This window comes from Macaca fascicularis, chromosome 10, assembly GCF_037993035.2.
Source record: "Macaca fascicularis isolate 582-1 chromosome 10, T2T-MFA8v1.1".
Lineage (NCBI taxonomy): Eukaryota > Metazoa > Chordata > Mammalia > Primates > Cercopithecidae > Macaca > Macaca fascicularis.
Genome location: NC_088384.1, coordinates 66,802,643 through 66,830,477, shown reverse-complemented (window position 1 = coordinate 66,830,477; position 27,835 = coordinate 66,802,643). Strand labels below are relative to the sequence as shown.

The window sequence follows — 27,835 nt, the reverse complement described above, 5'->3', positions numbered from 1 at the left end:
CCACACTTCTTCAACATACCATTTCACAAATGCTGTGTATTATTAAGAGGAGGCGGATTCTGCCAGGCACATAATTTGTATATTTAAGGGAGGTGTATGGAATGAAAAAGCGAAATATGTTAAATTTCAAAGGACTTGGAAGCAATGCTGCCTGTAAGCTTGTATTACAAATAGCCCTACATTATTACATACGCTATTAATGAGGCCGAGTGAATGAAAGTACACTTTGAATATGCATGACTCTGTCCAATGAGCAAGACTTTTGTGTACTGATGAGGTTTTTTTTTTTTTCTCTCTCCCAAAAAAGGATTAAAATTATTCTTAGAGAAGCATGGCTGCCCAGAGAACAGTAAAATAAATGTACTTAGACCACAGAGTCATACTATACTCAGATGAAATATACAGGTGCTAGAAGAATGCCTTTGACTCTACCTACAATTTTGGAAACTTATGCATATCCTGTCCTTCAAAAGGAATATTCCTTAACTTCAAGCAGCTGCGTCATTACAATTTCTAAGAAAAAATTAATGATTTTGGTGGAGATCCCTAAAAGTAGGCAAGGTTAAATAAACCTTTTGAGTACAAAGCCTTCCCTTCCACAGTAAGGAACACTAGTTAAAAGGCTGGGGAATGGGTAAATTATTGCACCAAATGGCTGAGAATTAATCTCTGCTGACTAGCTGTAATCTAACGAGGCGTCTGTGTCCCAGGGAGCCCGCAGCATGTCCCTGGCGGTATGTGCAGTGTGTCGAGTCTGCGTGGCACCCTTTGTCCTCGCTCACAGGCGGCCTTTCCCCTCATTGTCCATAATATCCTCATGCATCTGGGACGCGTGGAATGCATTCATACTAACAGACTTACCATTGTTTTCTCTCAGAAGCTTTGTTGAGCAAAGACTGCATCACGGTTACTGATAATTATATTGCTTAATTAATCAAGACAAAAAAAATTTGCAAATCATTGCCTGGTTGCCAAGCAGGGAGATAAAAAATGACAACAATACAAGCTGAAGCAATATAACAAAAGTAACAGCTATCTGATCAGAAATTCTTATATAATGAAGCTATTAATGCTAAATCGGTTAATGTTAACATTGCTCCAGGTGTCTCTACTTAGATGCAAACAAAAAGGCTAACATTATGGATATAAAAGGCCAAATGTTGCCATGGATTCTGTAACCTGATAGAGAGGACAGCCTTTTCATTTGATTAGGGAATGCAATTTAAATACCAGGGACTGAAGCCAAACAAACAGACTTTCCCTCCGCAAGCCTCTTGCATTCACCCTGGGGTCAGTGGTTGGTGAACAAAAGGTCAGCCACACTTGCCCTGGAAATGTCTGGATTAATTTTATTACATTGTAATGGTTTGTACTTTAAATGTAAGGATAATACTAAATTTCCAGTTGGCCATTATTCTCTTCTTCCCTTTAGGCTTTTTGAATTAAAATATTAAGAAAGCGATTTGCTCAATTCATCTTGTTAGAATTTATAGCCAAATTCATAAAATGTGCAAACATTTTATAAGAAAGTTTACAAGGTATGTTAATAATTATATTCATGCATTATCAATGTACTACCTTTTTAAAAAATCACTTTTGATTCTATAAAGTGAATTAAAATGCCTTGTATGTTTTTTATTTAAAAATAAAGGTGACATTAAATGACATTTTAGAGGCCCATGTTGAAAATGAGCTAATAAAGCCAATTAATCCATACTAAATATTAAAGAAACACGTTTCCTCTTTTTGCAAGCTACAAGACACTAAATTCACTGGTTCCCTTATATTAAAATTTTCAGTTTAATTCTTTAAACTAGTGTTCTTCATGGACAAATACAAATGTTAGCACTAAGAGACATTTTCATACACAAAACCGAAAACTTTACGCACATGGACATCAGAATAAAAAATGATGCAAATATTTAATATGAAGTGACTTTTGGCATCTGCGTTCCCTGAATAGAAAAGAGGGTTCCCTTTATGTCAGGCTTTGCAACAGCCAGAATGGGACTTTTAGGAATTCAGGAGTTGACCCACACTGCATCTACTCTGAGAATAATAAGCATGTTAAACCTGGAATTCATTAAGTATTCTCTCTCCATAGTAGTCATAACAAACAACACAACAACAACAATAATAATAATAAGAAGAATAGCTAACACTTAAGTAGCTTTTACTCTGGACCATGCACTGTTTGAACCATTTTCTATTTATTAGTTCATTTAATCCTCACAACTTTAACCCTTTAGATTAGGTCAGAAATCCTAATATGAACAATAAATCTGTTGTCTATTATTTCAAAGCTTTAAAAGAGAGTTTTCAGAAGCGTAACTTTCAGCTCCTTCAGGAGAACAACTTGAAATGAAAATGAAGATTATACTTACTATCAAGCTGAAAAACACAAAGTCATTCCTCTTGAGAGATGGCTTAATATGCTAATGTTTAAGAACTTTAAAAACACCCTTCTATTAGTAATTCTAAAACAAAAACAAGTTGCTATATAAAGCATGGCTAAAATACCACTAAAGGTATGACAAGGATCGAAACTGCAGCCAATTTAGTACACAGCACACAGATCATTGGATTGTTCCAGCTCTTCCCATGATCAATACCAATTGACATGGCTGAACTGATTCTGCAGCAAGGTGCTCCAATTGTTGAAACTCATCACATGGGCCGTGCTCTAGAGGCCCAGCCTCTTCGTGGACATGACTGCAATCCTGCAGGACTGACCCCATTAGCACAGTCAGAGGTTTGGCAAGTGCCTGTACACCAGGCAAGCTTGGATTCCATACCCACGGTTCTCCACAAAATGCTAGATGTGATATGGGGTTCCTTCAACTCTTATTATTAATCAACATACCCAAAATTTCAAGTTACAATTTTTCAAAAGTACAAAATTTAGAAAACTTAAAACATTTACAAAATAATAAATTTGACATTATAATTTCCAAAGAGGTATAGTAATACAATAACAAAACGTTGTGCTCATGATGAAAAATTCTTTGAAAATCCCAATTCATATTTAATTCCTATAAAGCATGCATAATTCAGATACATGTAAGACATTCAACAACAGGATGAGAGTCCCTTTTAACATATTTGTATCATTGATTTTCAATGACAGTGAATCACACGGCAAATGCTGTATGAGTCAGTACAACAATGCAATAAAAACGACGTACCTCAGGTTTCTTCGTTATCGCGATGAAGAACATGTGATTCTTCATTGGGTAAATAATGATTGAAACATCTCCAAAGGCGGTTGGGATAATACCCCTGCGGTAGTCTCTGGAGTGTTCAGACCAGACAATATGGACCTCGTCATTCCCCAAGTGACGAAGCTGCAAAAGCAAATTGGCTCTTTATTAATCAGGGTGATAACAGCAGTTTATGAGGGGTCATGGCTTACAAATTGAATTATAAAACTCAAAGGCCAAAAAAAGTTCACTATCAAAAAAGACTACACCACTGATGTTCTTCTGTGAGGATTTTACAAAGCACAAGTACATAAAAACACAGCCTATCTTCTTAGTGCGTTGGTACTAAGATAAGGCATGCAAGCTTCGCAGGCACATTACAGCTGGATGGGGCTGAGGTCTTTGTAAGAATTTATTTTCCAATGCAGAATTTACTCCTGCATCAGAGTCCTATGCTTTGTACTGCTGAATATGTTTCTAAACAATTAACAGCATGCGTCTTTTATTCCACATTGCAGTTGTGCTTTATGAGACTCTCAATTCAATGGTTACTATGAACATAAGAATATGAACATAAGAGAACATAAGCCATTACAACACAATTGTTATCAAATGTATAAGAAACTAGATTTGTGACAAACCTTTAAGAAAAAGATGTATAAAATTACCTTTGCTTAGGAAATGAATAACTGTTGCTTAAGTCTGATAAGAATACCCCTACCTAGCATTTAAAGAGTGCTTACTGTATAGAAGGCATGTTCACACATATTGTCTCATTTAATCTTCCCATTAACTCTCTGAGGTAGATGACATCATCTTCATCTTATCGTACAAAAAAGAAATGGGCGCTCAGGAAGGTGCAGGCACACCTACCCGAGGCTGCATGAGCAGCAGTGACAGAGCAGGCCCGGGACATGCACTGGGGCTTCCAATTCAGGGTCATTTTCACTGTTTCAAAGCTACCTAAGCCTGCACCCAAAGTTACTTTACTGTCATTGCTTAGCAGTGTAGCCCACTTGTTTTATCATCTTATACACAAAGAGTCTGCAAAGAACAAAAGCAAATCACAGACTCCTGGCCTCTTTGAGGAGGCCTTACTAGAAAGATCTCCAAAACAAGACCTCTTGAGAGTTCTTTCAGGCCCAGGCTTTGTCAGGTGTAAGAACACCCTTAATCAATCTCCTGCACGATGACTGTACCATCTCAAGCTGGAGAAAGCTGCACACGAAATCATTTAAGTGACAAAGAATCAAAGTGTGACTAAAATAAACTAGATTATAAAGATTAAAATGTTGGCCAAAATTGAAGTTCTGAAACCACAAAGGCTGGTAAGGTCCTCTGACATCTTCTGGGAATTTGAGATTCTCGTTCTCTCACATGGAACTGCAGAAGGATGCTCTCCAGCACCACGAACAAGTATTTCTTGCTTCCTTATCTAACAGATGAACATTAAAAATGACTAAATTCAGAAGCAGTTTAATAAAATAGAGATGTGTCAAATCTAACATTTTTAGTTTTATCTTAAAGTATTTTTTAAAAAGATGTTCTGGAATACTATGTATTTAAAACGTGTTAGCATAAATACAATTTTCTTTAGACTATTGGACCACAAAAAGAAAATCTCAGGTGACCCCAACATAGCCTCTTTTCTATTTATAAGGCTACAAAAGGAAGCTCATTTGCTCCAATGCCTGTTTACTCTTCACTCTCATAGTTCTGGGAATGACTGTACGGCCAATTATTTAAAAAGTGACCTGTGCCTATACCATTGTACCTATACTGAGGGGTGCACGATTCAACTGTGTTTGAATGTGGGCTCTGAGACAAATGCAACTGCGGGTGCTGAGCACAAGTCATGATGGTCCAGAACAATTTAATGGTATCTATGACTTTCTAATGGCAAAATTACCCAGTACATCATTTTTTTCCTTCCCCCTTCCCATATAAAGGTAAAAGAATAGCAGGCAAAAGGTGTAGCCAACCCCTTACATAGTTTTAAACAAAATACAACACCGGGCCTCCTAGTAGTGCTGAACAGCTCTTTCTATTTCTCCATTCCTATATTTGCTACAGCTTTTCTTTTTAATAAAACATGCAAAGACATTACAATACACTCCTAAAATTCGGTCCTTTTGAAGTAAAAACATGGTAGCCAGCATGATCAAGAACCTAATATAGGTATGTTCTCAGGGAAATATGAATAGTATCTAACTGGAACTGTAAGGGGAATTAAGACCTGCAGAAGGCAATTGTGAGAACTGGGGCTATCCCACAGTTCACACTTACGGCCCTCACCCTGCAAAGACAGCCAGCTTCAGAGTGGCTCTGGGTCCCTTGGTATAATGCTTGCACAAATGTCTGAATGGAAACTGCGGGTGCTGAGCACAAGTCATGATGGTCCAGAACAATTTAATGGTATCTATGACTTTCTAATGGCTAAATTACTAAACACCCCTCAAACGTGCTGCCACCACCTGATGTGGGTGCTCTAGTATCTGTGACAGCTCCTTTTGATCCACAAGTATTAGCTGCAAAACATTAACTGTGAGGTAATACCATGATTATTGAAATTTTGTAGTTACTTTTCCATTTTAAATTGGGTTACTCAATTACATAACCTAAGTATCTCTTAATTTTACTTGCATCTGTATTCTCAGAACTACTGCAAGGGAGGGTAGTTTCACACTAATAGACCCATCCTCCCAGTGTGGCAATTCTGTCACTAAGGAAAAGCTATTTTTGTGTGGTAATGATATGATATATTCATCATCTCAAAGCTGCTTTCAGTGACATGTGACTCAGACTTCTGGATATGTCACAGTTTAATTAGCTAAATCACAAAACTAAAAGCTAAGGCCATGGGAACAACTGGCTGATAAATCTGGAGTAAAGGGCAAAAATATGGCTTCTGTTGCCTATAAGAAAACAGGTAGGTAAAATAAATAAAATTCATCTGGGCAAATTGTCAACCACATCAGAACATACAGAATACTCTGGACACCTCAACGTGTTGCCCAATTTAAAGAAGAGTCCATCATAGAGACCTAATTTTGTGAATATTAAAGAACTGTGATTATAGGCCCTCAAATTAGAAACCCACCAGTGAGTTCAGTGAGTGCATACAAGTCAAGTTGATCTGGTTCCTATGTAACTGGAGAAGAATGATGAGTCTCCTGGAATGGAGCCGGTGTTTATGTTAGCTACTCCTTCAACTGCACAAGCTCCAGAATGCCTGGAGACTCATCAGGCTCAGAACAAATGCTCAGATTTTAAGTCTTAAGAAATCAATCCCGGCTCCACAACTTTTCATCCTAACAGAGTTTTAAAGTCCCTTTGCCTAAGCCATTCTGTCTGTTGCTGCTGCCAGGCTGCACGCCACTGGTGACACTGGTCATGGTACACACCTAATAGGCTGACCTCCTTTCTCGACTAATTGCATTACATCGCCAGCTGGCTCCAGAAGGAGTCGTCTGTTTGATTGAAGAATTCCTGCTCCTCAGTGGGCCCGGCTGCTACTTTTACTAAGTAACAGTCAGGCCTGACATCCCCATTGTTCAGCTGACAGTGTGCCCATCCTAAAATCTAAGTTTTATTTGTAAATTAACCAAGAAACTTCCTGCCAGAACAGCGCTGCCTGGAGACTGATAATGTGGGCCTTTCATCCCTTTTCACTCGTACTGTATCACTGCCAATTTGTTTTTTATGTGGCTGGCCAGCCTGAGGCTATAAAAGCCTTGTAAGACATAAGTGCAATTATAGTCCTGGAGTCAAATGAATTGGACAAATCCAATAGCACAGCTCTGTCCCCACTCTGCAAACCCCTACAGCAGTTAGATTAGCTGTGAAAAATCTAATCTAGCTAGAGCTAACAAATTTCTGCAGTGAAGGATCAAGAGTTCAGTATGGGGTTGCAACCGGATTGCAGAATTGAAAAAGTCCCCCCGTGATGGGGGCAGAAGAGAGCATGAATCACTTTAGAATTTTGTAGCTCATTTTTAAGCTGTTAGGGACAATTTAGTTAGAATAAGACAAGGAACTATGGGCTGCTGTTACTGTGACTGATTTTTAGTCTAGCTGTGAGACATCTGATAAAGAGAGTTTATCACTAATGATGCTAAATCTTAGAGCTGCAAAAGGTTCAGCTGAATTTTGATTATTACAGTAGGGAATCTTTCAACCAGGCCAAGTCTTGGAACATTATTTACAGCCTGGCATTTTAACAAGAAAACATGTCTTTTCTCAAAAAAGAAAAAACAGTCCTACTTTACTTAAGAAATAATTTTAAAAAATATTTTATATTTTAAAAATTATATCTTTTAACAAAATAATTCTCAGTCATAAGAAAAGTATAGAATATGGTGACACATTTGTAAAGCAGCAATAATTTACAATGTACTGCAAATAAAAAAGATGTGTTAGCCCAGCTTAGGATCCTGGTAAGCTACACTAGAGTCTGAGATCCTGGTGAACTCTTGGAGGGCAGAGTTCCCATTGCTGAGAGCTCTACAGCCAGGGGCAGCCATCAAAACCCAACACTGAGACAGCTCCTCCAAGACCTGTGGGAACCAGCACGTGGTCAGCGCTTCTGACTGTAGTACTGCCACCCCCAGGAGGTCATTATAGCATGCTGGGGCAGGAGAGGGAAAGGCTGCTGAGTTTTTGAATGCACACTGTGCTTTGTACCTCTGAGACACTTGATCGCTGTGAAAGTCGTCTGTAATTGAGCTATGACTCGAGTTCTGATGTTTCACATGCACTGTTGCCCATCATATAGAGGCACACCTCAGAGACATTATACGCTTGGTTCCAGACATATCTGCAATAGGTTTTTTAGATATTGCAAATATTGCAATAAAGCAAATCACACAAATTTTTGTGTGCACTGGGAAAGTAGTATGCCTAAAACTTATGTTTACTATAGTCTATTAAATACGCAATAGCATTATTTCTTAACATACATATATTAATAAAAAAATTCTATTGCTAAAAGATGCTAATGATTATCTGAGCCTTCAGTGAGTTGTAGTCTTTTTTTGATGGTACAGGGTTTTCCCTTGATGTTGTTGGCTGCTGATTGATCAGGGTGGTGGTTGCTAAAGGCTGGGGTGGCTGTGGCAATTTCTTAAAATAAGATAATGAAATTGCTACATTGATTGACTCTTCCTTTCATGAAAGATTTCCTGTAGCATGTGATGGTATCTGACAGCATTTTGCCCACAGCAGAACTTCTTTTGAAATTGGAGTAATACTCTTCAAACCCTGTCACTGCTTTACTAATTAAATTTATGGAATATTCTAAATCCTTTGTTGTCATTTCAACAATGTTCATAGCATCGTCACTGAGAACAGATTCCTTCTCAAGAAACCCACTTTCTTTGCTTATCCATAAGAAGCAACTCGTCATCCAGTCAAATTTTATCATGATATTGCAGTAATTCAGCTACATCTTCAGTCTCCACTTCTAATTCTCTTGCTCTTTCTGCTACATGTGCAGTGACTTCCTTCATTGAAGTCTTGAATCTTTTAAAGTCATCCATGAGGGTGGGACTCTACTTTATCCAAACTCCTGTGAATGTTGATATCTTGATCTGTTCCCATGAATCATGAATGTTTCTAATGGCATCTAGAATGGTGAATCCTTTCCAGAAGGTTTTCAATGTTCTTTGCTAGATCCATCAGAGAAATCACTACCTATGGCAGCCATAGCCTTATGAAAGTTCTTAAATAGTAAGACTTGAAAGTTGAAATTACTCCTTGATCTGTGGGTTGCAGAATATGGATATTTTGTTAGCAGGCATGAAAAACAACATTACGCCTCCTTCAGAGCTCTTGGGTGATGAGGTACATTGTCAATGAGCAGTAATACTCTGAAATAAATCTCTTATTCTGAGTAGTAGGTCTCAACAGTGGGCTTCAAATCTTCAGTAAACCATGCTCTAAACAGACGTTTTGTTGTTCCATTTACAGAGCACAGGTAGAGTAGATTCAGCATAATATTTAAGGGTCCTAGAATTTGGGGAATGGTAAATGAGCACTGGCTTCAACTTAAAGTCACCAGCTGCATTAGCCCTAATAAGAGACTCAGTCTGTTCCTTTGAAGCTTTGAAACCAAGCATTAACTTTTCCTCTCTAGTTATGAAAGTGCTAGATAGCACCTTCTTCCAATAGAAGGCTGTTTTTACTATGCTGAATATCTGTTGTTTAGTGCAGCCACCTCCATCAGAGATCTTAGTTAGATCTTCTGGATAAGCTGCAGCTTCTCCATGAGCACTTGCTCCTGCACCTTGCACTTTCATTTTATGGAGACAGCTTCTTTCCTCAAACTTCATGAACCAACCTTGACAAGCTTCAAACTTTTCTTCTGCAGCTTCCTCGTCTCTCTCAGCCTTCATAAAATTGAACAGTGTAGGGTCTTGCTCTGGATTAGGTTCTGGCTTAAGGGAATGTTATGGCTGGTTTGATCTGTTCAGGCCACTAAAACTTTCTCCGCATCAGTAACAAGCTATTTCATTTTCTTATTATTCATGTGTTCACTGGGGTAGCACTTTTAATTTCCTTCAAAAACTTTTCCTTTATGTTCAAAACTTGGGTAAATGTTTAAAGAGGTCTAGCTTTTGGCCTATCTCAGCTTTCAACATGTCTTCTAATCGTTCCTAGCTTTTGATTTCTAGTGAGAGACATCCAATTTTTCCTTTCACTTGAATACTTTGAGGCCACACGGGGTTATTAAACGGCCGGTGGGTGAAGCAGTCAGAACACACCCAACATGTATCAATTAAGTTTGCCATCTTATATGGGCAGTTTGTGGTGTCCCAAAATAATTACGATAGCAACATCAAAGATCACTGATTACAGACCACCATATGAGATGATGATGATAATAATAATAATAATAATAAAGTTAGAAACACTGTGAATATTACAAAATGAGACAGAGACACAAATGAGCACCTGCTGTTGGAAAAATGGTGCCGATAGACTTGTTTAAGGGTTGCCACAAATATCTAATTTGTAAAAAATGTAATACCTGTGAAGCGCAATAAAGTGCTGCACAACGAAACAAGGTATGCCTGTACATAGTCCAGACATCTGTGGTTGCAGTGGTGAAAAAGCAAAACCGTGCAATAAAGAAATAAAGCAGGTACAGTGAGGCCAATCTGCCAATATAAAGCACCTGGCTAATGGGGCAGGGGAAAAAAAGAATCAATTAGACCAACGGGCAATAATGAGGGATGATGGTCAGAGACATCGTCCCAGGCACCGTGCTAAGCAATTTCATAATTTCATAGGAATTACCTCATTTACTTCACTCAATAACCCTGTAACATCGGCTGTGTTTTTTATCTCACTTAACAGATGAAAAACTGAGGCACAGGCTGACGAAATAACTGAATATACACCTGATCCTTGTTGCGCCTGTCACCGGGGTCTGGCTATAACCACCACAGTAGACTCCCCAATGGCCAGCCTTAGTCAGCACGTGAGGTGCTGCCCTCAGTCCCTTGCATTTATGTGGTAGGGAGAGAGAAAGGTGGGAATTCTAGGTTCCCCACCTGCTAGCAGGCCAAGTGAGTGCAAATCACAGTTGCTCTGAGACGTTCTCCTCATCTGGAAGCTTACAGAAGCAGATCCGATTAGAGGCTTCCTTCCTAGAGTCAAATGCCTTTTCTTTTAAGGCGCTCCTCACTTTTAACACAGGGTCGCCCGAGGCAAACATCCTGCAGGTTGGAAGGTAAAGGCCAAGTTCCCTGGGGGAGGTTCCTCAGGGGTGGATAAGGTTTCCTTTGAATTCTAAGGAAAACTGGCCACAGAGCAAGTTGAAGAATAAAAGGTAAGGGGCAACAGTGGGGCTGCTGGGCAGCTGCGCACCTGCACTTAAGTTGACAGATGCTGCCAAATCGCTCTGTAGCAAGCCTCGGAGGGGCCTGCTTTCCCAGAGCCCCACCAGTACAGGGTTATCATACTTTGTAACCTTTGACAATCTGTGAGATCAAAAATGTCATTTTCCATCAGGTAATATTCACCGGAGGGAAGATCCAAAAGTAACATTTAAGACCCTTTCTTTTCCTAAACCTTAATCTCAGAGTCGTAGAGTTCAGAGGAAAACATCTCAGTATGCGTTCTACCTTTGTATTTGTCTGTCCTAGGAGAACCTCACCAACAAACCAGGGCAACTAAGAATGGTGCCCGAGGAGACGCCTTACCTTTTTGGTGAGGGAATCATCTGAGTCTGACGGCATTCGAGTGGAAACGTGGAAAATCACTTCCACAGTCGAGGTAGCATAGTAAGGGGCTGTCTGCCCGGTGCTGCCATTGCGCTGAAGGCCACCCATGAACCCACAGTGGGTGGAGAGATCCACCTGACAAAGGTCACAAAGAAGAAAGAGTGAGGATCAACAATGAGCTGTTCTTTCACTAAGCAGGACTGTGAATTCACAAAAACATAAATTATTTTCATTTTTATATCTTTCTTTCTGATTACAAACAAATGTAATACAAAGTTAGACCAGATTAAGATGTTAAATAAAAAACATTAAAAATGAAAGTGCTCTATAATCATATCAACTGAATAAAACCACTATCAAACTTTTGGTATATAATCTCTAACTTTTTTCCCACCTGTATGTATAAATGTATGTGTGTATATATATGTGTGTGTGTGTGTGTGTGTATACATAGGTTCCCTATTGATGGAATTTGGGGGTTTCTGCTTTTTTAAATCAGAAAGCACACTCAAAGGAGTGTTCTTCTAAGACACTGGGTCAAAAGGTACCAATATTAAAAATATTCAGCAAACTTTGCTAAACTGCCTTTCAAAAGGGTTGAACAACCACTTTACACCACTGCTGAAAGTTTATGAGTCATAATTCATTTTAAAGTTACGGCATGAGTGTTCACTTCTTAGTGTCTTTATCCAAAATGTTTAACTTGTCATAGACTAGTATTCTTTCAGTAAAATACCTATTCTAAAACATATGAAAAAAGAAATAGAAGAATCTCCTCCGTGCCAAATACAGTAAACATATACTCTTAAAACTCTAACTGATAATGTATGACTTAAAAATATATTAAATAACTATATTCTATGACAAATTAGAAGTAGCCTTACTTGTAAGAACAATGATTTACTGGAAGTGCAGCAACTGTTAGACTCAAACCTACTTGCCTTAGTAAGGATGTTGTTTTGATTCTCATGTACTCTTACCCTGTCCCCATCCCTACCTCAGTCCCCTTGCTAGCACTGAGCTCTCAAAGGCACCCAGAAAGTTTTTCACAGCACAGGTACTCAAGAAACTAATAAAAAATAAGGCAATTGGCCGGATGCGGTGGCTCACGCCTGTAATCCCAGCACTTTAGGAGGCTAAGGCAGGTGAACCACCAGGTTAAGAGATCAAGACCATCGTGGCCAACACGGTGAAACCCCGTCTCTACTAAAAATACAAAAAAATTAACTGGGCGTGGTGGTGCGTGCCTGTAGTCTCAGCTAGTTGGGAGGCTGAGGCAGGAGAAGAGCTTGAACCTGGGAGGTGGAGGTTGCAGTGAGCCGAGATCACGCGACTGCACTCCAGCCCGGGTGACAGAGCAAGACTCCGTCTCAAAAAAAATAAAAAAGCAAAAAGAAAAAAAGAAAAAAAAAAGAAAAAAAATAAGTAAATTATTTTAGATATGTTGATTTCCATTGTAACTACTACTAATTCTTTCAGATTCTAGGAATTTTTTGTTTAGGTTTATGTTTTGGGGGGAAAGGGGTGTGTGTGTGTGTGTGTGTGTGTGTGTGTGTGTATAAATGTATATATGTCTGTATGTCAGAGTACCATTTAATAAAGAAAAAAATAAACTTTTCCAACATCAATCATCCTGAGATCTACCTTAGGGAAATAGGTTGATAGCTAAACCATCATGGCTATTATATTATATTTTCATTGCAACTTTTGACTTCATCCAACTCTTTCTTCATCTTTTCACCCATCAAGTCATTGACTTCTTCTTCAATCTCCATACTGTGGCCAAAGCCATTGCTTCTCTGCCCACATTTGTCTTCTCTTACTACAAACTGTCTATGGCTGGGAGAGCCCATCTGACTATTCAGTTCTGATAAAAAGCAAATGAAAAAATATTAAGAGGAAAGTTAAAGGAAAACAAAAGTTCATATATTAAATACTGACAAGCAACTAATAGATGTCAAATCCAATAAATTCTTCAATTCCAGAACTCTACCTATGCTATATTTGAATGCAAAAGCACATGTAAAAACTTATACAATGTCTACTTTGGACACATCTTTAAATAGTGCTGGTCAATAAACACCTACTGAATGAAATGCATTACCTCCCATCCAAGTCCAGCAACAAAGTCTTCATATGCTTGGCTTCCTCTTTCGTTAGAGAGGATTGAACACTTGTCTTCTTGACCTTCAGCAATGTAAAACACTGCGATTTTGTGTGTCTCACGGCTATAAATTTTTAAATTTAAAGGAGTTAGAATCCTTACATGTAAAATTTTACCTCACTACTATTAATACAACCAGCATGACTTCTACCACTGAGCTTACATTTACTGAGAACCTGCTAGGGGTCAGTCAGTGTTCTGAGATGGTCTGACACATGGTCTCATTTATTCTTCACAAACGTGCTAAAGAGATGAGTATTATTATCACCTCCCTAGCAGAGGTGGTTGAAAGGAGGCACAGAAAGTGAAACAAAAAGCACACCCAGCAAGCAGGGGATGGAAACTGCAGCAAGGCCATCTGTTTCCTGAGATCATACCCTCAGATACAAGATACACTGACCAGCAGGTTGGGGCACAACGTTTGGTAAGTTCTCTGTTTTTGGTAAAAAATAATCTTTTAAAGTATTCCAAATAGATATAAATTGTGAAGAGATCTATGTGACTGTCCGTATTTAACTCACACTTTAGGCTACTGGGTGGTTCTGTGATTGGAACTATAAAATATGCCACGATTTTATGAGAAAAAGAATATCTTTCCAAGCAGAACACACTTAGGTATTTTCTTCATGAAGGGGTTACTAACTCCTGGGCTCTGACTATTCTGAGGGTCAGACAAGGTGGACAGCTAGTCAGGGGAACCCCTTTTAGCCAAAACCCTCCATCTGCTTGTTCCAAGATAGATCTGGGATACTCTGGTATTAAATCAAGCAAAAGTGATGTGCACTTTGAAAAAAGAAGCCCTGCCATTTTCTCTTTTGCACATCTAGCATACTGCTTTGTATACAGTAGGTGTTCAGTTAAATCTCTGTTACTGACCAGATATATAGGTGATACATTTGAATGCATTAATAATAAATTTCTACAAATTATACCCTGGAGTAAAGCGACAAAATACCTGGGGCTGTACCAAGCATTTGGTGATAGTTTAGAGATGAAAACACTGTTCTTATTCAAACGGAGTTTTAATTATGAATCATTCATTCCCTAGCCCAATCATCCAAGAGTTTTGGTTTTTTAAAGTTTCGATGTCCACTTCCAGAGCGGTTCCACCTTTCTCCTTTTTTTATACTACATTCTGATAAATCTCATAGGAATAACTATAAAGTTCTTAAATACAGAAATATTTTTTTCTGTCAAATTGTTTAATATTTCAACATTGTAATTTGATTAGATATCATATTGGTGGAACTGAGCTCCATATTTTAACAAATTCTCTAAGATTTCCTTCTGTGTGCATTATTTCTCTACTTAATAATCATAACTAATTAACTCTCAATTAAAAAGTTACACAAATAACTGGAGGAAGAGAGTTCTCTCCTTTTACTAAGATAGCTTATTCACTTCCCCCATAGGTTATATGTAATAAACATATTTGGAAGAAGAATTAGAAAATACAGAAAGAAAAGAGAAGAATAAAAATCACTAGCAATTTCAACAGATAAGCAAAGAACACAGCCGTTACACCATTTTAGGATACACTTTTGCATGCACATATGAGAAGTTACTACATTCTGCTTTACAACAGATTTTTTCACTTACAATATCTGTGAACACTTTTTTTATTGTGGTAAAATATACATATCATAAAATTCACCATTTCAACCATTTTTTAGTGTGAAGACTTTTATATCATGTGCTTCTACAACAGAGGTTTAATGATTGTAACAACATTCCATTATATTAATATGTCATAGCCCAAATCCTCATTTAGGTTGCTTCTATTTTAAAAGACACTTTCACGTAATCTTTAATACATCTTAAAGATAATCTTTAATGTTTTTAATCTTTTCACAATATCTTTTTTTTTAGACAGTCTCACTTCATCACCTAGGCTGGAGTGCAGTGGCGTGATCTCAGCTCACTGCAACCTCCGCCTCCTGTGTTCACGTGAGTCTTGTGCCTCAGCCGTCCCAGTAGTTGGGACTACAGGTGCGTGCCATCACACAACCACCACACCTGGCTAATTTTTTATTATTATTTTTAGTACAGACAGGGTTTCACCATGTTGGCCAGGCTGGTCTTGAACTCCTGATCTCAGGTGATCCACCCACCTTGGCCTCCCAAAGTGCTGGCTTTATAGGCTTGAGCAACATGCCCAGCCCCAATATCTTTAATATGTCCTTAAAATAAATTTAGAAAGCTTGTCCTCATGCAGCAGGAAGCCCTGAAAGTGCCACACCATTCACTGCCCTGAGCAACAGGCAGGGGACACCAATGGCGTAGAATCTGACTAGCCTATTCCAAGTGCTATAAAAATTTGGGCACTTGGATAATAACAGAAACATAACCTAAGACCGAAAAGACTGCCTCTTTCAACAAAGGTGGAGAAGTATAGTTATTCAATTTCTATCTGCAGGTCTCTCTACATATGTAAAAAATCCTCAGCATTTAATTTTTCTTTGTTTTATAGACTTTACATACATAAAAACAACCTCAGGTTTATCTACAATGTTTCAGTTTATTCTCCTTAAAAATCTAAGCTTTTTCCATTGCAGCTGTTCCTAAGTCCTTGAGCCCTCATTAACTCAATGTGGGAGCACAAGAGAGCTAAGCCTGAATGATGGGGCTGACCAATGTGAGTGTGAGGAAAGATGACCTTTAGTTGTAAACATTCATCAAATTTCACGTTCTCCAAAATGTTAGTACACAGAGAGCCTGCTAGGATGCAGAAGCTGTGTCTGGCCTTATTAGAACCATGCTTTTGAAATGGTAATTAGCAACATCAACAGCACTTCACATCCATAAGAAGTACACCAATGTATGAAGGAGCAGGTAATTCAGAAACACACATACATGAAATTAACAATCTCCCCTTCCTCATTAGAATGCACTGTTCTTTCTTATTAGGAATAGACCAGAATAGCTCAGTTTCCTTGTGCTGTCACATGAAAAAGCCAAAGGAAAGCATGATTTTAACATCCACCTCCCCATGTAGTGGCAAGAAGGCATTTATATCTAAAAGGGAAGCCCACTGTGATTTGTATGTACATTCATCAAAGCATTGACAATCTAGACCATAGCTGCAAGATAGCCTCAACTTTTCCAAAGAACATGTTAAGAAGGAACTATGCATCAAGAGCAGTGAGATAAATTGATAACAGAATTAAACAGAAATGTTCTAAATGAAAGTTGACAGACAAGGTATTTTGTTACCTGCTGCCTGACCAAAATACAGGGCAGTCTAGATTTCTCAAAGCTGAGGAGTACCAGACTTATTTCTAGTTTCTTCAAAAAGAATCTTCAAAACACCCTTCACCTTAAAATGATACCCATTTGATGTCGAAGACACTAAATCCAGGAGTTGGGGTTTTAAGTGAAGGTTGATCAAGGCGCAGGGAGGGGACTGCCACTCAGCTATTCAAAGCCGTATTTCGCTGCAACAGTACCCCAGGGAGCTAATTCAATTGTACCTCATGCAACTAAAGTGCATTAACACTCAACAAATTGACCGCAATTACATGAAACCAAGTATTCACTTAATACTAAGAAGCCTGGAATAATTCAGCATATGCTTAAAAAGCTGAGTGTGGAACCCAAATGACTGCTTATTTAATACCGAAGGAAGGAGGGAGAGGATGGTGAATCCCTGAGTTCTTCAGAATAAATCCCTTACAGAATTTCCATAGAAAAGTTGATCTATGTTCCTCTAGAGAAAAGGAATCACAAGAATAATCAGGAAATGGAATACAGTGAAGGGCAAGGTGAGAAATGGCAGCTTCAGGTTTTTCATTTCTAATGACTTTAAAAAATTATTCAAATTCAAATCTTTTACTGTTTCACCTGATAAGTCAGGAAACAAAGACATTTAAAATGGCAATGGTGCTGCAGGCTTCTGGACTGAGAATGGCTCCTTTTTCCAGGTAAAATTACAAATGAATATTTTAATTCTGTGTTTTTAAAAAAATGTCTGTATATTTCTTGATACGGAAATATTTATCACTCTCCAGAGAAGAGTAAGGCCACCTAGGAAAAAAGGCCCTCATATCCCCTTCTGCAGAGGGAATCAGGTTTGGAACAGCCATCCTGTCACATTCCCAAGACTTGGAAACATACACGAAACAGTTCATACCTCAACATGTGTGTAAATATGAGATGCAATAAGAGGTCCTGAGTGACTTGGGAGACAGGTAGGAAAGTAGAAGGGTGAAGAAGAGAAAAGAAAAAAAGAAAAAAAAACTTATGCCCTTCTGATTCCCATAAAATGGTCAATACAAACAAATCCATCTTAATACCACATGCTTCTGAAGGATGGTAACAATACACAGCTGTAAGTTTAATATTATTTTATCTACTCAGTCCTTAGTGACATCACCAAAGGACCTTTCTGAAATATAATCTTCCAAGTGTTTAAAAGAAAATTCCAACTGGACTTTGATAGTTGGGTTTACATGCAATTCAAGAATTCAAAACACCAAAGAAGAAACACAGTTGCCAAGGTGATATACAAATAATACTGACATGAACCAAGAGTTTGCTTGACAATAAAATTTAAGCATGTGTCACTTTGAGTTTTGATCAAAACTTTAAAATAAACAATAACACCATCACAAAGCCACTGAAACACACACGATGGCGAAAATATTCATTCAGCAGGCTATAACTCATCACTGTAAGTGCAAGCAGGAGAAGCTCACGACTTAGAAGAGAAGTGTGAGAGTGGATGAATGAAGGATTTAATGAATACAATAAAGAGCTCTAGTAATTTTCTGAAATTCTAGGATATGACTTTGGTCAAGATAAAGCAGGACTCTGTTATTTCCTTTCTTCCTTCTTACTTCTCAGCCAGCAACTGCACCACCCTTTAAAAACATATAGCTCAAAACGGATTTAAAAATTTATGAGTTAACGAGTAGTAAGAAAAATGTAATGAATAAAATATAGTGTGAAGAGTTGAAAAATAAACTTGAGGAAAACAACCTGAATTTTTAATTTGAGAGCTCAGAGAATATCAGAATATTCCTAAGCGGAATAAAAGGGGAATGAAGTTTTTTTTTTTTTTTTTTTTTAAAGAGGTTTTTTTAAAAACTAAAGATTAAGGAAGCAGCTTATTCTCTTCAAAACTTTGAAACATCTGTTATGTACCAAGTACTATACTTATTCTTGACTTAGATGATTTTGGAAACACACATTCCCCAAATCAAACACTTTTCATGGTTGTGAGCTCATCTATAGAAATGCTTCTGAAATAGTATAGAACAGGGGTGGATCTGAGAGTCTGGCCAGCTTTGGAGAATGAGGCTTATTAACAGAGAGTTATTAATTACAACACACTGGTTTTAACCTTTCCAACACTATGAAGCCACAAGTACAGAATGTTAGCGCCTTGGTACACAGCATGGATTTTGAAGTCAGACTCACTTGGCTTTAGATAATATGGTATGAGCAACCATGGGCTGTTTAACCTAGGTAAACTTTTTCTTCATCATAAAGAGGTGGTTGCAGAGATCAAATGAGAATTCTGGCAGCCACAAAGAAAGACAATCAAAAGTACAGATTAGGTGGGAGTGGTGACCTCTTTTTAGTGTACCAAACATGAAAGTTTATTCCTTATAGTAAAAAACACCAAAGGTATGGCATGCGCAAATGTCACCAGATGCTAGGTTACAGAACTATCCTTGGATGTCTCAGTAAGTGTATTCATTCCTGCAGTTGTATCTGTTATCCAAGAATACCCAGAGACAAACAGGAAAAAAGTGATTTGATATACTTTCACATACCACTGGCGGGAGTCCAAATTTTTTAGCTCTCTCAATAATTTTGAATTTTTCTTCAACAGATGAAAATTCTTCCTATAAAGAAAAAAGGATGGAAGAAAAACCATGTGATTACAGAACCATTTTGCCGCTTTTCAATCAGTAATTTAATAAAAATACCTATCACCCATCCTCTACCACCTCACTCACAAAAGATTTGTGATAGAAACCTACAGAATGAACTCCATTCTCCTTAAGACATGCAAAGGTATAAAAATTCCACCGGCATCCCATTACTACCCAGTGACACAGATGGCTCTTTGGTGAGTGTTGTGACTTATATGCATGTGACTGTGTGACTGTGTCTGTTTCCAGTGTCAGCTCTGCTGTGAATCCCTTTTCCCCACCTCTGTTCTTAAAAACTCCACTCCACTATCAGGGTCCAGCTCAAATCCGCCCCTTTCCACAAAGTCTTCTCCATTGCTCTGTACTTCCCATTGGATTTAATCATTACTCATGAACTCCTGGGTCATTCTATCCTTTATCAGAGTTGTATTAGGTCTATCTCCCACATCAGACCTAAGGTTAGACTGTGGCTTATTCACCTTTGTAGTTCATTTGCTTCCTGCATGAAGGCAGAAACAATAATGGACAAAGCAATAAGTAAAACACACACCCTCAGCCAGGTGCAGTGGCTCACACCTATAATCCCAACACTTTGGGAGGCCAAGGCGGGTGACTCATGAGGTCAGGAGTTCGAGACCAGCCTGGCCAACATGGTGAAACTCCGTTTCTACTAAAAATACAAAAAATTAGCCGGGCATGGTGGCAGGCGCCTGTAATCCCAGCTACTCAGGAGGCTGAGGCAGAAGAATTGCTTGAACCTGGGAGGCGGAGGTTGCAGTGAGCCAAGACCACGCCACAGCACTCCAGCCCGGGCAACAGAGCAAGACTCTGTCTCAAAAAACAAAAAACAAACAAACAACAACAACCACCACCGCCCTCGCCCCCCACAATGTTTGATATCCTTTAAAATATCCAACATGTTTGGAATTCAGTCTGCACACCAGTACAGCATAATTTCACTTCTAGCTTTAATTTAGTAGCAGAAAATAAGCTGCAAATGTTAAAATAAAGAAAAATCTCCACTCTTCTCTCTTCTCCAATCTTTTCTTCTTCCCCAACCACAAACTGATAAAAAAATACAAGTACATGAAAATAATAAAATAACTGGAGGTCTAGCATGGATTGTTACCTTCTGTCCCAAGAATTCATTCCCAAGTCATCAAGCAATAACCTGCAGAAATAAAAGGGTCCTTGGGGCTCCACTGGGGAGGGCTGCCCTTGGCTGGTGACTTTCATTGCAGAATCGAAGTTATGACTCTGGATATACTCATCCTCCTGAGCATTTTGGCGCAAAATGACCTCGATAATTTCCTTCTCTTGGTCATAGTTCATGCCACATGGGGGTAGGGAAGGTTCATTTAGATTTAGCTGTGATGGTAAAAGGCATTCAGGACTTGTATGGCCAATGTTTTCAAGTAATTTGTCAAGAACATCATCCCCCTCCTCAACTTGAGAAGAGTCTTTCTGAGGTCCAAATGTGTCATGATGCCAGCTTGAAACCAGAAATGAAGGATTTCTTCCATTGGGTGCTAAGCAGCCTTCCAAAGGTCCATATAAAACCTTACCATCCCAAGAGTACTTCCCTGAGATATCCCTCACAATTACTCTCACATCAGAGAGACAGCCCACTGGTGATCCTCCTGCCAGTCCTTCTGTGGGTGTCTGAAGGTAGGAGATGAGGGTGCTATCGTTAAATACAAATAGCTGCAGGTTTGGGCTTCTGAACACCTCAGAGGACAGCTCAGAGCCTTCCACATGGGCATTGTCGTGGTTCTCACTGACAAGGCTGTGCAGTATGGCAGGGCCCCCACTGAGGGGGTAGTGCCCCAGGTGGTTCACCAGGTGGGCCATCACCATTCGAGCAGTCAAGGGGATCAACTCCAAACTTCTTCTCTTCTTCTCTGTAAACAGCAGTAAAGAAACATAAAGAGTCAGTGGTGAATGAAGATTAAAACTCAACTCCTTTTTTGGGGAGGGGGGGCAGGGGGCAGTTCCAATATGGTATATTACAGGCTTTTAGTGTGCCTCAGCCACTTAGAAATAGCAACATAGTGCAAAAAGATCAACTCTCTGAGCTTTAATTCAAGAAGGAAAATGGGAATTCACTGGAATCATGAAGGATGTTCCAGATCTCAGGGAGGACAATGCAGGCAAACAGCCCCTGTGATGGCATCCAGCTGATGTGAGTGAAGCCCCAGTACCTGAGAAAGAGTCTCCCTCTGTAATTTACCTTTCCACTGGGGAACCAAGCAACCCAGGCCAAGGCAGAGAATGACGTTTCTCCCAAGCCCCAGAGCTATCTTGGGGACAGGCTTGGAGGTGCTGAGAGGAAAAGACACCAGAAAAAGCTGCAGGCATTTCCTAGATCCGGAACTGAGAGATTGGAGCACTCGCTCTGGAGTGGGGTAGGGACTTCCACAGCCAGAACTGCGGAAAGTGCCTCAGCAGCAGGCACTGGAATTGTGCTCCTCTCAACTGCAGGCTTGGGGTGGGAGGAGAGAGCTGCTACAGCTGAAGTTTCTCCTGGGCAATGAGACTTGCAGCCAGGGCCAGCTTGGCAACATAGAATCAGTCTGCATGTGTCATTGCTGAGTGCACCAGACTGCTCCCCTGAGATCATGGTGCAGCAGGGCCCTCTCTGTTCCACTCCCAGGCAGGACTCCAGGCAGTAAGGGCAAACGCTTTCCTAGACTGGCGGCCTGAGCCGCCCCAACCTTCCTGTGCACACATCATGGTACAGTACGGCTCTCTCCACTCCGTGCCTAGGCAGATCTCCAGGCATTCAGAGCACCTGCTTGCCTGGACCAGCAGCCTGAGCCATGCTTCCCTTCCTGGACATAGATTGTGGTGCAACAGGGCCCTTTGCGCTCCGCACCCAAGCAGATCTCCAGGCATTCAAAGCACCTGCTCACCTGGACTGGTAGTGTAAGCTGCTTCACCCTTTATGTAGAGATCCTGGAGTAGGGGGACCCTCTCTGCTTCATGCTCAGGAAGGTCTCTAGGCACTGAGAGCTCCTGCTTGCCTGGTTCAGCAGCCTGAGTCTCTCCATCCCTCCTCTGCTGAGATCCTGGTGCAGGGGAACTCTCTCCACTCCACACCAAGACAGATCTCCAGGTATTCGGCACATTTCCTGGCCCAGATTGGCGGCCTGAGCTGCCCCACCCTTCCTGTATGGTACAGTGGAGCCCATTCCACTCCATGCCCAGGCAGATCTCCAAGCATTCAGAGCACCCACTCACCTGAATCAGCAGACTGAGCCAGCTTGCCCTTCCTGTGCAGAGACCATGGTGAAGTGGGGTCCTCTCCACCCATGCCCAGGCATATCTCCAGGTAGTTGCAGTGCCTGCTTATTTGGGTTACCAGCCTGAGCCACCCCACCTTTCTTGTGCAGAGATTGTAGTATAGCAGAGCCCTTTGAACTCCAAGCCCAGGCAGACTTACAGATACCTGGAGCACCCAAACCCACTCTCCTGATCAGGAGTTCAGGTGCCCCTCTGCCTGTGCAGAGAACTGGGAGCCAAGGAGATTTCCCAGCTCCATGCCTAGGCACATCACTGGGCACCTGATGGCCACCCACTGGATTCTCCCTCAGCACTGCTACTTGTGCCCAACACCAGGGGAGCTGTAAATGAGCCTGTCCAGTCTGGCTCAATCCATCTTGCCCCCTGCCCACCCAGAGCTAAGCAGAGAGCTCAGACCACTGTGCACTCCATGGATCACCCCATTGCCTGAGGCAACAGAGAGCTTCTCCTGGTAAACAAGGATCAAGTATATATCTGGCCACATCACCCACAGCCAGCTTTTACACATAAACACCATCTACTGGCTTACAGGTCAAATTGCACAGCCCAATATAAAACCTGCCGACAGAAGTCCATAGGGCTATAGAAGCAAATCCAGAAGATGGCAGATTGGAGGCAGTGTTAGCGTGCCTCTCCCACTGGGAAGGACAGAATAGTGTGTAGAGATTTGCACTGTGAACTTTTTTCCAACGAGCAATACAGGAACTCAACAGGAAAACTGCAAGAATCCACAGACCCTCTGAAAGAAGCAGAAGGCTGAAGTCTACTCCAAGAGACAGGTGAAAAACTATAAATCCTCAGAGTGTGAGTGGGAGACACTACCTTCAGAATACACATCCCCACACAGGAATCTGAAAATCCAGGTCATGGGAGAAGGCCTTAACCCTACCCAGAGCTGGAACTGCTTAAGGGAGTGATGAGAAACATAAAAGTAGAAGTAGCAGCAGCAAATGCCTTGCAGGCATTCCCAGTCTCCAGCATGAACTGAGGGAAGCCACACCTGAATATATCTCACAGGGGACCTTGGGGAAGCCGGTCAACTAGCTCAGAAAGGGGTTGCAGGGTGAAAGGTGCTCCTAACTGAATTTCATGATATAATCTCGAGCAGGGATGAACTCCTTTGACCAGAACCGGCAGGGGCGGGGGGTAGGGGGGGACAGGGAAGTGCATTGCAGACACATCTGCATCATAGGCAGATAGGAGGGGCATGGCTAGAAAGCCAGGTGGGAAAGCTTATGGCCTGGGACAGATCTGGGTTCTGTGTGCAGACTGCCTGGATCTAAACCTGGTGCTGCTAGTAAGAACACTGAGGGAGTGAGATCGGCCTTGCCAACTGCATGGGAGCTGGGCAAGGCTTACTGCTGCCTGCTACACTCCACTCCCATTGTGAACTCTTCTGTGCAGCAGAGGCAGTTATACTACCTCTGGAACATTACCCCACTGCCTGAGAACCACCCCTGACCCTCAAAGGAACCATGGCTGGCCCCACTCAAGGAGAGTCAGAACACAGATCTGCTCAACCCTATCCCCACCTGTTGGTATGTATCCCTGCACCCACCCCGGTAGCTTAGGTAGCTTAACACAAGGGACACAAACTTGTAGGAGCTTTACAGCCCTGCCCATTGCCTCAGAAACCAGATTACTTCCCCTAGGCAATTTAGGGCTAGCTCAAATCCCACAGCTAGTACTGCAGCTGGTGCTCTCTTGCAAGCACCACGTCATGGCTGGAACTAGCTGATGCAGCCCACTACAGCATCTACAGGTGGAATAACACTGTGCCCAGGAAGGAGAAAATGGCTAAATGACCTTAGCTATCACCAATGCCCATAATACGCTAGCCATCAGAGGTCCTGAGCCTATCCAGGTGAAAGTTAACCACAATTAAAACCAGCATTGAAGAAAGCCAGCACACTAAGCTTATCTATAACCAAGGAATCTCACAGAGTCTACGTCACTCCCCTGCCACCTCTATCACAGCTGGAGTACCCACTGCTGGGAGACTTGAAGAAAGGTCACATCACCGGATGATCATTTGCAGACATTTCCCAGCACCAGCCTGGAGAGTGGCAACCCCACTGGGTGGCTAGACCCAGAAGAGCAATAGCAATCACTGTAGTTTGGCTATCAAGACCTCCTATTTCTAGGGGAAGGGGGAGAGCACCACATCAAGGGAACACCCCAAGGGACAAAAGAATTTGGACAGCAGGGCTTGAGTCCCACATCTTTCTGCAGCGGAGACACAATTGCAGCGCTGGGTGCAACAGGGAAAGTCTGAACCTCTACCCCAACAGGAAGGCAGCCTGCATGCTCGTGAAGGCTCGTGGAGAAAGGGTCCTTGTTCTCCACTTTGTCAACCACCATAGACACAACTGGAACTTATTCCATGGGAACTCAGCATGAATGCACCTATAGATAGCCCTCCTGGAACAATTCATGGTGACTGCATCCTCACAGATGCACTCTCCGAGTTTAGGCTTGCAAAAGAGGCAGAATCATAATTCCTTTCCACATGGAACATCAACATCCCTCATCCCTACAGATGAAAAGAGGTGCCTGTCTGATGTGAACAGCCGAAACATTAGGACAGGAGTGAGGCTGGGAGGTGGGTAACTTTCTCGCCGCTGGCCTGACAGGAAAGCTGAGTTAGTTCCCACTCTTCACCCTGATATAACTCAGTGCATCTAACTGAGAGATCCCCTAGCCACATTAATCAAGGCTGGGGCCTCAGCCCACCATTGTGTATTGTATCTAACCACGTGCTTTAGCTGCAACTGGTTTCTATCTAGAGATACTTCCCCTACTGGCCTGAAGCCTGGATCATCAAGAGAGTCAATAAAATACTGGGGAAAAATTAAATGAAAAAGTGCATACCATGGGGAAATGATATAAGCTTCAAGAGATCCTTGCCATTCCAATTCCACAGGAGACAATGAAATTGCCCACACCCCGAGTACGTAACTACTACAATCAGCATCTGAGAAACTTAGCATACAAAGACTCCATATAACCAAGAAACTCATATAGAATATTCACCTCTAAAAGCAGCAAAATCAAATTAGGCTATAATAAACTATAAACATTAAAGTCACATATTTAAGAGGAGGGGAAAGAGAAATTAAAAAATAAATACAGTCAAATCAAGAATAAATTCAAGAACAATTTGAAGAAACAGTCTACACAAATGAGAAGGAACCAGAAAATACAGGTAATATGATAAAACAAGGTTCAAAAGATCACACTAGCTTCCCAGCAATGGATCTAAACCAAGATGAAATCTTTGAAATACCAGATAAAGAATTTAGAAGGCTGATTATTAAGCTACTCAACAAGATACCAGAAAAAGGTGAAAAACAACATAAATTTTTTTTTTCCCCCTCGAGATGGAGTCTTGCTCTGTCACCAGGCTAGAGTGCAGTGGCGCGATCTCGGCTCATTGCAACCTCCGCCTCCCAGGTTCAAGCAATTATCCTGCCTCAGCCTCCCAAGTAGCTGGGACTACAGGTACCTGCCACAATGCCCAGCTAATTTTTTGTATTTTTAGTAGAGATAAGGTTTCACCATGTTAGCCAGGATGGTCTGGATCTCCTGACCTCGTGATCCATCTGCCTCGGCCTCCCAAAGTGCTGGGATTACAGACGTGAGCCACCGTGCCTGGCCACCTGACCAGAGATAGTTTTGTTATGGATGATGAAGTACGACATTGAGTGAAAAAAAATACCCTCAAATTTGAGATCTTTCTTGCTTAACCTAAAATACCTACACTATCACCTTCATTTTTCCTTTTCACTTTCTATATGATGTATCCACTTAGCAAGGATGTGCATACCAATATGTTTTTAAGCATTTTGCCTATTTGCTTAGCTAATATGTCAGTGAATTGTAAAAACTCCTTTGTCAGAGAAGTTTAAGCAATTATTTTTAGTACTTTAGATCTTGGGAATGTTTGCATTAGCTCCTGATGTTTTTTGGAGAACAAATATTCAGGTAAAAGATAATTGTACATTGAAAGAAAAATGGTGCCAGAATTTAAATGTGTATTTTTAGGTTTTTCCTTTTTCAATAACCTATTTATCTTCTGCTATTTTTAAGTGACAACTCATAATAAATGGTGAACCTATTTTAGGGATAGCCATGTTTTAGGAATATATTCATGTGGGATGAGTATAAATTGATGACTTTAGGAAAAAATAAATTAATTTTATTATAAGACATATGAACTTACAGTAGGGAACAACAAAACGAATAGATTAAGAGTTGTTTCAATTACTTAATAAAAATAATTTATCATTGTGGGGGGAAAAGTAAAGCAGACATTGCAGTTAACAGACAGTAGAGCTCCAGAAATAAACAATTAAATGATTAAATAAATGGAGAACAAATCAAGAGAACAATGTGAAAATGAACCATGTATCAATCACCTCCAACACAACTCAAAACAAGAGTGTTAAGTCTACTCCACGTCAAAAATCTCAGAGTCAATAATGTATTTTAGGAACTTGGTCATTAAATCTTAGGTTCAAATTCCACCTCCCTTACTTCTGACTTGTACACACCCCTGCGAATATCCCTTAACCTCAGTTTGCTCATCTACAAAATGGAGCTAAAATCAGGACTGCTAGATTTTAAGCCCTTGCTCAGGACTGTCACCCCCGCCCCCTGTCTTTTTCATCCTCATCTCACCTTTCCCTTCCTGTCAGCTTGAACCTTGCTCCAGACTCTGTAGTGCTGCAAGCATACCTCTGGACCTTGGTCCTCCCTCACCTGGCCACTGCCTGCTGTGTCCTTCCTCCTTCCACCAAGGGCCTCACAAAAGGAGTCTGACTCAGGGATGTGATTGTTACTGCACAGGTCACCTGCTCATGTTATCTGGCTTGACCCACCACTCTGGTGAAAGTGCTCTGGCAAAACCTACCACCAAACACCTAGTTGGGAAATAAAACAGCTCCTGTTTCATTCTCACCTTCCCTAAGCTTTCTGAAGCAACTAGCACTACTGACCTTTCTCAACTTCTTACCTTTCTTCCTTGACTTGCTAGAAATGACTCTTTCTTGGTCCTTTTTCTAC

The 27,835-nt window shown here is 40.7% G+C and overlaps 1 protein-coding gene across 19 annotated transcripts in view; it reads right to left on the bottom strand.

The window, feature by feature from the left end:
• The window catches only part of RALGAPA2 (Ral GTPase activating protein catalytic subunit alpha 2), a 322,322-nt gene that overhangs the window by 102,086 nt on the left and 192,401 nt on the right, over positions 1 to 27,835 (bottom strand). For 15 of the 19 annotated variants that reach the window (XM_005568218.5, XM_005568214.5, XM_065522707.2 and 12 more), the window contains 5 exons: positions 20,598 to 21,369; positions 19,367 to 19,438; positions 13,530 to 13,653; positions 11,405 to 11,560; positions 3,186 to 3,344 (listed from right to left, as the gene is read on the bottom strand). In XM_005568218.5, the coding sequence (XP_005568275.3) occupies positions 3,186 to 3,344; positions 11,405 to 11,560; positions 13,530 to 13,653; positions 19,367 to 19,438; positions 20,598 to 21,369 (1,283 nt within the window). Of the gene's footprint in view, positions 1 to 3,185; positions 3,345 to 3,573; positions 4,636 to 11,404; positions 11,561 to 13,069; positions 13,293 to 13,529; positions 13,654 to 19,366; positions 19,439 to 20,597; positions 21,370 to 27,835 lie in introns of those variants that run through there. The other 4 variants (XR_012419093.1, XR_012419094.1, XM_065522708.2 and 1 more) reach the window with 4 other exon arrangements.